This window comes from Rhinoderma darwinii, chromosome 2, assembly GCF_050947455.1.
Source record: "Rhinoderma darwinii isolate aRhiDar2 chromosome 2, aRhiDar2.hap1, whole genome shotgun sequence".
Taxonomy (NCBI): domain Eukaryota; kingdom Metazoa; phylum Chordata; class Amphibia; order Anura; family Rhinodermatidae; genus Rhinoderma; species Rhinoderma darwinii.
This window is the reverse complement of record NC_134688.1, coordinates 319,397,394-319,409,627: the sequence shown is the minus strand read 5'-3', so window position 1 is coordinate 319,409,627 and position 12,234 is coordinate 319,397,394. Positions and strand designations below refer to the sequence as shown.

At 43.4% G+C, this 12,234-nt stretch overlaps 1 protein-coding gene across 1 annotated transcript in view; it reads left to right on the top strand.

Annotated features, from left to right (window-relative positions):
• The window catches only part of MED20 (mediator complex subunit 20), a 61,056-nt gene extending 54,719 nt beyond the window's left edge, over positions 1-6,337 (top strand). The window contains exon 4 of the mRNA XM_075853588.1: positions 4,003-6,337. Within this exon, the coding sequence (XP_075709703.1) occupies positions 4,003-4,221 (219 nt within the window). The 3' untranslated portion in view covers positions 4,222-6,337. The remainder of the gene's footprint in view (positions 1-4,002) is intronic.
• The last annotated feature ends 5,897 nt before the right edge of the window (positions 6,338-12,234 follow it).

Sequence of the window (12,234 nt, the reverse complement as noted above, 5' to 3'; positions counted from 1 at the left end):
CCCTATATAAATTCCCAGAGGGGTGTAGTTTCAAAAATGGGGTCACTTTTAGGAGGTTTCCACTGTTTTGACACCACAAGACCTCTTAAAACCTGACATGGTGCCTAAAATATATTCTAATAAAAAGGAGGCCCCAAAATCCACCAGGTGCTCCTTTGCTTCTGAGGCCTGTGTTTCAGTCCATTACCGCACTAGAGCCACATGTGGGATATTTCTAAAAACTGCAGGATCTTGGCAATAAATATTGAGATGCATTTCTCGGGAAAAACCTTCTGTGTTACAGAAAAAAAATGGATTACAAATTCATTTTGCTTCAATTCCTGCAAAACGCCTAAAGGGTTAAAGCACTTTATGAATTCTGTTTTGAATACATTCAGGGGTGCAGTTTTCAAAATGGGGTGTCTTATGGGTGTTTCTAATATATGGGGCCATCAAAACTACTTCAGAACTGTACTCGTCCCTGAGAATATAGCCTTTTGAAATTTTCTTAAAAATTTTAGAAATTGCTGCTAATGTTCTAAGCCTTGTAACGTCCTAGAAAAATAAAAGGATGTTCAAAAATTTCTGCAAACCGAAAGTAGACATATGGGATATGTTAATTTAATTAGTAACTTTTGTGTGGTATTACTATCTGTTTTACAAGCAGATACATTTAAACTTAGAAAAATCACCATTGACCAAATTTTTTCACTAACATAAAGTACAATATGTCACAAGAAAACAATCTCATAATCGCTTGGATAGGTAAAAGCATTCCAAAGTTATTACCGCATAAAGTGACACATGTCAGATTTGAAAAAATAGGGCTGGTCCTGAAGGCCAAAATTAGCTTGGTCCTGAAGGGGAAAGAAAAGGCTTGTCTGATTTATAATATAATTTTTAAAATTATAGAATTGTAAGTTAAAGGGGGTTTCTGATTTTATATATGATGGAGACACTGGTGCTGGGATTGTTACAGTGTGTGTATTAGAGCAGTGTCTTCTAACAAGTCCATCACATGACATGGACATAATTTTATTCAATGGAAGTAAACAAAGAATGTTCCTACTGGATAACATCAATCAGAGGTTTTAAACCATGAGCAATTAATACAGAAAAAAAACAGATTAAAGTGTAGCTAAATGTTTAACAAACTAGTGACATGTCAGAAATTTGGATTGGTGGGGTTCCGAGCACTGAGACCCCCACCAATCACTAAAACGAAGGAGCTGAAGCGCTTGTGTGAGCACTCAGCCGCTTCGTGTCTGTTCGGCTTTTTCTGGAAATAAATGTGTCGTTGTACGGGCTCATATACTTTCTATTGAGTCCGTACCTCGATACATTCATTTCTGGGAAAAGCCGAACAGACACGAAGCGGTGGAGCACTTCAGCTGCTTCGTTTTAGAGATGGGTGGGGGTCCCAGTGCTCTGACCCTCACCAATCAAAACTTCTGATATGTCACTATGACATGTCAGAAATCTGTTAAACGTTTAGCTACACTTACATTTTCTAAAACCACTTTAATGCAGCAACTTGATTGGTTGCCATGGGCAACTACTCCCCTTTTCCTTTGCACCATTTATGATAAATCTCCCCCTTTTGTGTTTCAATTCCTCACCATTTTTCATATATTTGTCTGCTGTCCAAAAATGAATACACTTGTTCACATTCAGAGGCAGCAAACCCAGATCTACCTAAGGCCCCATTCACGCGACCGTGCCCATAATCACAATTCGTGACAGCCATCCGCATTTGCAGGCAATGCTCCCATTATAAAGTATGGGAGCCTGGTCCGTAAAATAAAAAAAGATAGGACATGTCCTATTTTTTATGGAAAGTTTCTACAGCATGGACTCCTTCTCGTAAACACACGGGAAGGTGTCCATCGGCCATAGAAATGAATGGGTCCATAAATACGGACCGTAATTACGGTCCGCAATTACAGACAAAATCTACGGTCCGTAATTACGAACAAAATCTACGGTTGTTTTCATGGGGCCTAATCCTGCTCTCAGCTGACAAGTGGATACAATTGTATCCAGACTAGGCAATTCTCTGTGAGCTATATACATCAGTAGCTGCTGAACAAATCTCTCTGGTAGTTTTCTACAATGTATCAGCCCGGAGTTCAGGTTGTTTAGCCCAGCCAACGCAACAACACATTTTAAGCCACCCCCTTTTCTCTAAGCCACACCACTTTTCTAGGCACATTTGAAAAGTGTCTAGTGAGTTGCAAACAGTTTTTTCTCTAAATGTAAATAAATTTGTCTAAATGTGTGTGCCCAAAAAAAAGGCACAACTTCAGGCCAGAATGTGGCGCAACAACAATAGTAAATCTGCAACAAAGTATATTAAACAGTTGTATAACTATCAATTTATATAGTGATTACACATTTTTTTACATAAAATTGGAAAACCTGTCTACAGTTCAGCCTCCCCCTCACCTACCCTTATAGTGACTATGATATATGACACAGAGCTGGCCCTTTCCCATAGAACTTAATGGTCCATCTCGTTTGTTACATTGGAAGACACAGACCGTGGGTATATTCTGTTGCCACTACGAGGCTTGACGATAAGAAATGATAAAGTGGTCCCTCCTACAGCTTATACCCTGCCCACAGACACTGAGCTATTTAGTCTTAGTTTAGTGTCCATAGGAGACGCTTCTTTAATTTTTTTATGTTAGTTTATTTTTTTCACTTTTAAGCTGGGACACAGGGTTGACATAGTTTCCCTATTGTCCCCTCCAAGACAGACGCACTGTGTCATCTTACAAATACACCGGCACCTCCTCTGTCACCCACCAGACTTAGGAGCACCTCTCACAACATCTCCCACCAGTGTCCCCCCTTACAAAAGGGTGAACCACTGAGGGGGGTGCTCCTGCTGGTTACAAATCCCCCTCGCTCCAGCGCGCTTTATTCACTACCCCTTATGGGGAAATCAGCCTCCTCCTCCGATTCTCCAGTCTTCCTCACATGACCGACAACCAATCACGCGAGTTCGGAGGCGGAGCCTATTTGACCCCTCCGTCTTTCTTGCATTTGGATGGATGCTGCTGGGGACACTAGGCATCCTGATCAGTGCTGCTGTCTCTGTACCTCAGGAGGGACATCAGACACTCTGAAACCTTGGCCTGCAGGTGCCCTAGCCTCAGTCCCTGAGCTTACTCTCTGAAGGAGTATTATTTCCTAGCAAACCTAGGTGCAGGCAGCCATTACATCCTAAGAAAGTTATTGCTTTGTAGTACTGAGTGGTTCTATTGATCTCACTACTGCCAGTCTACTTCCCTAGATGATGCATGCCGGCCTCCTGGCCTAACACCTGCAGCTACTGCACCCCCGCCACCCACAGTATTGCTCACGCCTGGTATGTTGGGTCTGGATCCGGAATGGTCAGGATCGAGCTGTTACCGATCACATCTAAGTTCATGACTTAGATGTGATCGATTACAGGTGGATTCTGCGTGTCAGAGACTCGCTGACACTGACGGATTCAGGTCTTAGCGCACAATACAGCTGGTCTGTATACAGAATGCAGAGCAGCTGTATCTCAAAAAGTAATATCATTTTTAATTAAAAATTAATTATAAAGTTGCACCAAACACACTGACCATTTTATATTTAAAAAAAAAGTCGCATTCGAAGGTGTACATAGCTTTTAAAGGGACTTGGATCTAAACATGAGGGTATACATTTGGATCCATCTGATGAAAATAAAAAATATACTTCTCTTTTCTCTGGCAAAAGTATACAGTTGCATAATTTTTTTTCATAAAAGCATACTACAATAAAAAAATTAGTTGGGCGTAGGCCCCATACTTTTTAAGACTGCATTGTGATGCAGCTCGGACTGCACTGCAGCTGCAGTCTGAAAACTGTGGCAAACAAAAAACACAGGACAACCGCTTAGTTAGTACTATATCAAACTTCTGTTTTGTCAATATATATCTAATGTTAAATTTTTGGTGGTAAAAAAAAGTAATACAAAACAAATGATCATGATTTTGTCTTTCTCAGGTGGACTACTGCCCTTGTGCTGTGCCAGGGGACTGCTGGAATCTAATGGTGGAGTTTATGCAGAGTTTTATGGGTAGTCATGCACCAACTGTTCCCCCTGTTTTCAACTCCAAACATGATGCACTATATTCACCTGCAGACACCATGGTGCAGTACATGGAGCTGCTTAACAAGATTCGCAAGCACCAGCAGGGTACAGTGACTGGAATGCGATTATGAAAGTGGGCCATCTATCTATCATTTTTTATTTAACTGGAAAGAATAAAAGTTGTGCTTTGTTCTCTACAACAAAAAGCTTTTGGGTAGGATTAAAGATATTTTACTGATGGATACATCGGAAAATTAGCCCGTAACAGTTGGATATGTGTTTTGGAAGGACAAAGAAACTTGGCTTTTTAAAGATGTATTAGCAACTTTTTTTTTTTAATTCTTTAACCAGCCTTTTAAGAGTTGCTAGAAAAGAGTCTTCAATTGATCAAGGATCATGGAAGTAGATAGTGATGGTATAGAGGACAAAAAATATTCACTTGTTGGCATTTTTGTAGATCAGAGAGACGAATAATGTACAACGTAAGTCACGTCGTGAGAAAAGTGCTAACTTGTATTTTCAGAAATTTATATATGATCTTGAATTGTTTTGTTACAATATTTATTTTCTTGTGAAGTTTTGAAAATAAACAGATGGTTACTGTTAGGTATTGTATTTTACTCAAAATAATTTTTTGATTTGGTTTCAAGCAATACAAATATCAATATTCATCTGTCAATAGCATAGCTTATATCAGTACAGGTATATTATGTATATGGGAGAGGATGATGAACAACATATGTATTCATATACAAACAGTCAAATAGTGAACAAAATTCTAATACTGTCAAACAAGATCTGTACCAATTGTCACTGGGATAGGGGGTCTGCATCTAAGTCAGCTGGTGTAGCATAATCGAATTAGGATAGGTTGAAAATTCAATATATCAAGTTCTTCCGTTTTCTGATGTGAGGCGCGTGGTGTGATGATGAATTTAACCTCCATGTGCCTCACAATAATCGTAATTAACCCCATCATGTTTCCCAGTCATAATGGGTTAATGCGTAAGGTACATGATGGGGTTAATTACTATGAAGGTTAAATTCATCACACATCGTGCCCCACAATATGTGATAGAAAGCAGTTTTTATTAAAAAAATTTACAGCGTACACATCATAAATGATGCAAAAAAATTGTTGTGCAGGTTATTACGGCCGCGCCAATACCCAATATGTGAATATTTTTTGTATTGAGACTTATTTTAATGTTTATTGTAAAAAAGGTGTGTGTGTATTTTTTTATTTTATTTAACATTACTTTGTTTTTACTTTTATTTTTAAACTTTAATGTACTGGTATAGTTAGTGCCACACAGTCCCCCACCCTGGTTGTGCCACACAGCCACCCTCCCTCATAGTACCACACTGCCTCCCTCCCTGCCTTTCTACATAAACAGGGCCGAACGTCTATATGGAGGCACAAAGTGGCGTTTTCTGCCATTTTACTGCCACCGTGAGTTCCCCCGAAAGGGGCCTGCTAAGTCTGTGTCGCCCAAGGTCCCACATAAACCTGGAGCCGGCCCTGGCAGTGGTGACGGTAGCTGGCAGAGATGTATATTTGAAGTGCACCTATCATTTCAAAAACGTTTGACATGTTATAGTGATACGTACAATGGGCACTGAATCATCATAACCCTATGATTATATATAGACATATATATATATGTGTGTGTGTGTGTATATTATATATACTGTGATGTGGGCATCTGTAAAAATACTATATGCTGGGGAGAGATTGCAGCTGGAGATTCTGTGACCTGATTGGTTGAGCTGATATGCTAGTGCATGAGATTTACAGCTCAGCATCCTGGGATATAAGGGCACAGCTCTGACTTCAATTCCCTTAGCTGATGTCACAATCAGGAAGTGCCTCCCATTTGATGAAGAAGCAAGAGAAGATTTTACATTTAGTCCCTGACATGTATAATTGTTGGATCTCGGGCTAGGAAGTAGCTATCTGCATAATTAGGTATCGTTGGAATTGGTGGACCTATGACATGAAACTGTCTTCCACAACCTCACTGTTGTAACAGAGTTTGGTCTTCCTCACCCAGTTTTAAGCCTGCTGCACTGCTGTTTCAGTTACCGTTAATGACTGTGTTTCAACCTACATATGAAAATGATAATCATTATCACCTGTTTGGTGTAATTGGTGAATCATATACATGACTATAATCCTAAAAAATCCACGACATTGTGCAAGTGTACCTAGAAGAATTGATGTTTTTAAGGCACTTCTATTTTTGAAAGCGTTCTTACTTTGCAGCATTTTTCCACAACTGCCTAAAACTTTTTCACAGTAAATATATATATATATATATATATATATATATATATATATATATATATATATATACTGTATATATATATTAGAAGTTAAAAAAAAAACTCCCCTTTTTCCATTTTCCCACAAATCAAATCAATCAAATTAAAATTAACATAACTGCTATCGCCGCATCCGTAAAAGTCCAAACTTTCACAATATATCATCATTTAACCTGCACGGTGAACTTTGTAAAAAAATAAATAAATATACAACACATCTGAATCTCTGTTTTTTGGTCACATCATCTACTACAGCCATGTTTTTTGGCGAGTCTGCCACATGCTGTTTGGCAAACTCAAAATGTGTTTTCTTATGTTTTTCTTTAACCCCCTACCCGCACCAGTCAGTAACTGTACATCCTGGCGAGAGGTTACTTCCTGCACCAGGACGTACAGTTACTGGACCGTTCCCGATGCTCACTGTCGTAACGGTATAGGGAGAACAGCTGACACTCCCCTGTTGCCGGCCAGTGGTCCAACGCTGGCGATTTCTGCAATTAACCCCTTAAATGCAGTGGTCGAAGGTGATCGTCGCAAATAAGAAGTTTGTAGCAGATCAGCACCCCCATGACCCGATCGTGGGGGGTGCCGATGGTTGGCATGGCAACCGGGGACCTGACAACGTGCCCAGTATCACACTGACAGCTCTAATACATTACTCTACGTAGGTAGTGTAATGTATTAATATAGAGATCAGTATAGTAGGCCTTCTAGTCCCCAAGTAAGACAAAAAAAAGTTAACAAAAATATATAAAAGGGTAAAAATAAAAATTAGAAGTTAAAAAAAAACAACTGCCTTTTTTCCTATAATACGTCTTTTATTATAGGAAAAAAATGAAACCGTTTAAAAAGGTACACATATTTGGTATCACTGCGTTCGTAAAGACCCAAACTATAAAACTATAATTTTCCCACACTTTGGTCACCACCTCTCCCAAAACATAGAATAAATAAACAAAAAGTTATCGAAAAGTCGCATGTACCCCAAAATAGTACAATAAAAACTACAACCCGCCCCGCAAAAAAACAGACTGTCCTCAGAATATGGTGACACAAAAAATAAATAATTAAAAAAAATAATTGTGCAAGCGCTGTAAAACAAAAATGTTATACATATGGTATCTGTCACGAAGGGTCTGTGGACCAACTGGGCCGTACCGCCTTGGCGGTAAGGCAGCTGGCCAACAGGGAGCAGGTGAGGGTCTATAGGTACCTGTGGCATCTCAGCAGCAGGGCAGGCTCGGCTGGGACTTGGGTAGCAGGCAAACGTCAGGCCAGGTGAAGCAGGTCAGACGTGGATGCAGCACGGCACGACTTTAGCACAGCTCAGTGCTAGACCAGGAAGGTGTGGATTGCTAGGAACAGGAACTGGAAACAGGTATAGGGACAGGGACTGGAACACACTAGGAGGCCATCACATAGACAAACTATAGGGAACATAACAACGCTCCGGCATAGAACTAGGGGGCTCGACCCCTCTTATAGTCCAGGGTACTCACGGGTCAAAGTTCGTCCATGAGGTCCGATGCGCGTGCGGCCCCTTTAAGAGTGGGCACGAGCGCACCCTACAGGATCCGGCAGAGGTGAGTGGACGCGAGCGCTGGCGTCTCCTGAGGAGGAGGCTGGGGCCAGCGCTTGCCGACTTGTGGCTGCGGCTGTCAAGGAGGAGGTTGGAGCCGACAGCCCGCAGCCACAGACATTACAGTATCCCCCTCTTACGCCCCCTCTTCTAGGGTCCAAAGTGAGAGAGAAACTTCTTCAGAAGAGCAGGATGTAATGAATTGGAGTAGGGAAATGGACAGGTGAGCCCTAATCTACCCGCAACTCAGTCCCTGCCTACTTGCACGGCCCGTCCTAAGTGACGGCGTGCAACTGGGCGACGGTCCCCGCGCTCAATAAGTGCAAGACAGACAAGACAAGGGCACACAGAAAGGGGAAGTAAGGGCAATTGCCCACGGAAATACCGTGAGCAACAGGCAGTGGTGAATGTGCCGAGTCAAACCAGGAGAGTACGTAGTAGCAAAATCAGAGCAGGAGAATAGTCAGTCAAGCCAGGGTCAATAAGTAACAGCGGTCAATCAGGTAAATAGCAGGAATCGCAGAGCCAGGAAACCAGACAATCACAGGCAAGGAACATGCTGCAAGTGAGGGTATAAATAGACCAAGGGCTGGAGCAGAACCATCAGGCCAGGCTGTGATAGGTTCTCTCCCTCCTCAGCCTGTCAGCCTGAGTGGTAACAGATCGCATCACTCTAGCAGACCTCGGAGCTGATGAAGGCTGATTAGCCCCGGACGTCGACACAGAACCTGTGTCTGGCAAACCCTTTACAGTACCCCCCCCTTTTTATGAGGGGCCACTGGACCCTTCCTAGGTAGGCCTGGCTTGTTGGGGAACCGAAGATGGAACTTCCTGAGAGATATACCGGCGTGAGCATCCCGGGCGGGTACCCAAGTCCTCTCCTCAGGTCCTTATCCTCTCCAATGGACCAGGTACTGGAGGGAGCCTTAGACCATCCCGCTGTCCACAATCTTGGCCACCTCGAATTCTACCTCATCCGGAGTGAGAACAGGGACCGGAGGTTTCCTCGATGCAGCCAAGGACGGGGAGCAGCTTTTCAAGAGGGAGGCATGGAACACGTTGTGTGTCTGACAAGACGGGGGTAACTCCAGCCGGCAGGAGACAGGGTTGAGGACCTCAATGATTTTGTACGGCCCTATATACCGAGGAGCAAATTTCCTGGACGGAACTTTAAGGCGCAAATTTTTCGAAGACAGCCACACCAGATCCCCGACCACAAACGGGGTTAGTTGAACGTCTTTTATCTGCCTTTTGGTTGCTCTAGGACGCCTCAAGGTTCTTCTGAACCTGGGCCCAGACTGTGCACAGTTCCCGATGAACGACATCTACCTCGGGATTGTTGGAACCACCAGGTGAAACGGAGGAGAACCGTGGATTAAACCCAAAATTACAGAAGAAGGGGGAGACGCCCGACGAGTTACAGACCTGGTTATTAAGGGAAAATTCGGGGAGGGAAATGAAGGAGACCCAATCATTTTGACAGTCTGAGATAAAACACCTTAAGTATTGTTCTAGAGACTGATTAGTCCTCTCAGTTTGGCCATTCATTTCAGGATGGAAGGCCGAGGAAAAGGACAGATCAATCTCCAGCTTCTTACAGAAAGCTCTCCAAAACAATGAAACAAATTGTACCCCTCTGTCAGAAACAATATTGACCGGAACCCCATGGAGACACAGGATGTGTTTGACAAACAGGGTAGCTAACGTCTTGGCATTGGGTAGTTTTGTTGAGGGGCACAAAGTGGCACATCTTACTGAAGCGGTCTGCTACAACCCACACCACCGACTTGCCTTGGGATGGAGGCAGATCGGTGATAAAATCCATGGAGATATGGGTCCAAGGTCTATGGGGAATGGGCAAAGAACATAGTAAGCCCGCAGGTCAGGACCTGGGAGTCTTGGACCTAGCACAAATTTCACAAGCGGCGGCGTAGGCCTTAACGTCTTTAAGCAACCCAGGCCACCGATAGGTTCTTAGAAATGAGGTGCTTGGTACCCAGGATGCCTGGATGGCCAGATAGTTCGGAGTCATGATTCTCCCTGAGCAGCCTTAGCCGGAATTGCAGGGGAACAAACAGCTTGTTCTCAGGAAGGTTCTCGGGAGCAGAACCTTGATCAGCCGCAATTTCGGAGACTAAGTCTGAATCCACAGAGGATATAATTATACCTGGGGGAAAAATACAAGCGGGATCCTCCTCAGGAGGAGGGCTGGCCATGAAGCTACACGACACAGCATCACCTTTAATATTTTTTGACCCAGCCCTATAGGTAACCACAAAGTTGAATCTCGTAAAAAATAACGCCCATCGAGCTTGTCTCGGGTTTAGCCACCGGGCAGACTCTAGGAAAACCAGATTCTTGTCAGTAAGGACCGTTACCTGGTGCCTAGCCCCCTCCCTGAAGTGGCGCCACTCTTCAAATGCCCATTTAATGGCTAAGAGTTCGCGGTTACCAACGTCATAGTTTCTCTCAGTGGAGGAGAACTTCCTGGAGAAGTAGGCACAGGGATGGAGATGGGTGAGAGACCTAGTACCCTGGGACAAGACAGCACCCACTCCCATCTCGGAGGAGTCAACCTCCACGAAGAATGGCTCCATTTGGTTAGGCTGAATCAGCACTGGGGCAGAGACAAAGCACCTCTTAAGGATCTCAAAAGCCTGGACCGCCTCCGGAGGCCAGTGGAGGAGATCAGCACCTTTTACGAGTGTGGTCCGTAAGAGGCTTAGCGATGACCGAGAAGTTAGCAATAAATCTCCTGTAATAACTAGCAAACCCCAGGAAACACTGTAAAGCCTTCAGGGAGGCAGGGCGAACCCATTCTGCCACAGCCTGAACCTTGGCAGGGTCCATGCAGAATTCGTTAGGAGTGAGGATTTGACCCAAAAATGGTATCTCCTGCACCCCAAACACACATTTTTTGGTTTTAGCAAAGAGTTTGTTTTTCCGAAGGGCCTGGAGCACCTTCCTGACATGCCCAATGTGGGAGGACCAGTCCTTGGAAAACACAAGTATATCAACAAGGTACACTACAAGAAATACCCCAAGATAGTCTCTTAAAATCTCATTTATGAAATTCTGGAAGACCACGGGAGCATTACACAACCCAAAGGGCATGACGAGATATTCTAAATGACCTTCGGGTGTATTAAACGCAGTCTTCGACTCACCCCCCCTCTGATCCGGATAAGGTTATAAGCCCCCCGAAGATCGAACTTAGAGAACCATTGGGCCCCCTGAACCTGATTGAAGAGATCAGGAATCAAAGGAAGGGGATATTGGTTCCTTACAGTGATCTTATTTAAATTTCGGTAATCGATGCATGGCCTAAGACCACCATCCTTCTTCCCCACGAAGAAGAAGCCAGCACCTATCGGAGAAGTAGAGGGGCGAATGTAACCCTTGGCCAGGCTTTCCTGGATATATTCTCTCATGGCTTCACGTTCAGGACAAGAGAGATTAAATATCATACCTTTTAGGGAGCTTAGCTCCTGGTACCAAATCGATTGCGCAATCGTACTCTCTATGAGGAGACCCTTTTAGAAAAGACATCAGCAAAGTTCTCAATAAACTCAGGTAGAGTGTTCACCTCCTCAACGAGAGAAACCAAATTAATAGAAAAACATGACGTCATGCATTCATTACCACATTTAGTAAGATCACCAGTATTCCAGTTAAAAGTGGGATTCTGCGTCTGTAACCAAGGAAGGCCTAAAATCTAATCGGACGATAACCCCTGCATCACTAACACAGAACACTGCTCCAAATGAATGAAGCCAACAATAAGTTAAAAAATGGGTATGCTGCATAAAATAACCATTAGCAAGCGGAGTGGAGTCTATACCCACTACCGGGACAGGTTTAGGCAAATTAATTAATGGCATAGCTAGAGACATAGCAAATTCCACAGACATAATATTAGCAGCAGACACTGAATCCACGAAGGCACTGCTGGTGGCAGACCTTATATCAAAAGAGACCTGAAAGGGGAGCAAGATTTTATTAGGCTTCATGTTTACGGGAAATACCTGTGCGTCCAAGCGACCTCCCCGATGGTCACTTAGGCGCGGAAGTTTTCCAGCTGCTTATTCTTGCGCCTGGGACAGGAGTTCAATTGATGCTTGTCATCCCCACAGTAGAAGCAGAGACCATTCTTCCCTCGGAAATCTCTACGTTGTTGAAGAGACACGGAGGCCCCGAGTTGCATCTGTTCATCCGAGTTCTCCGTTGAAGAACGAAGCAA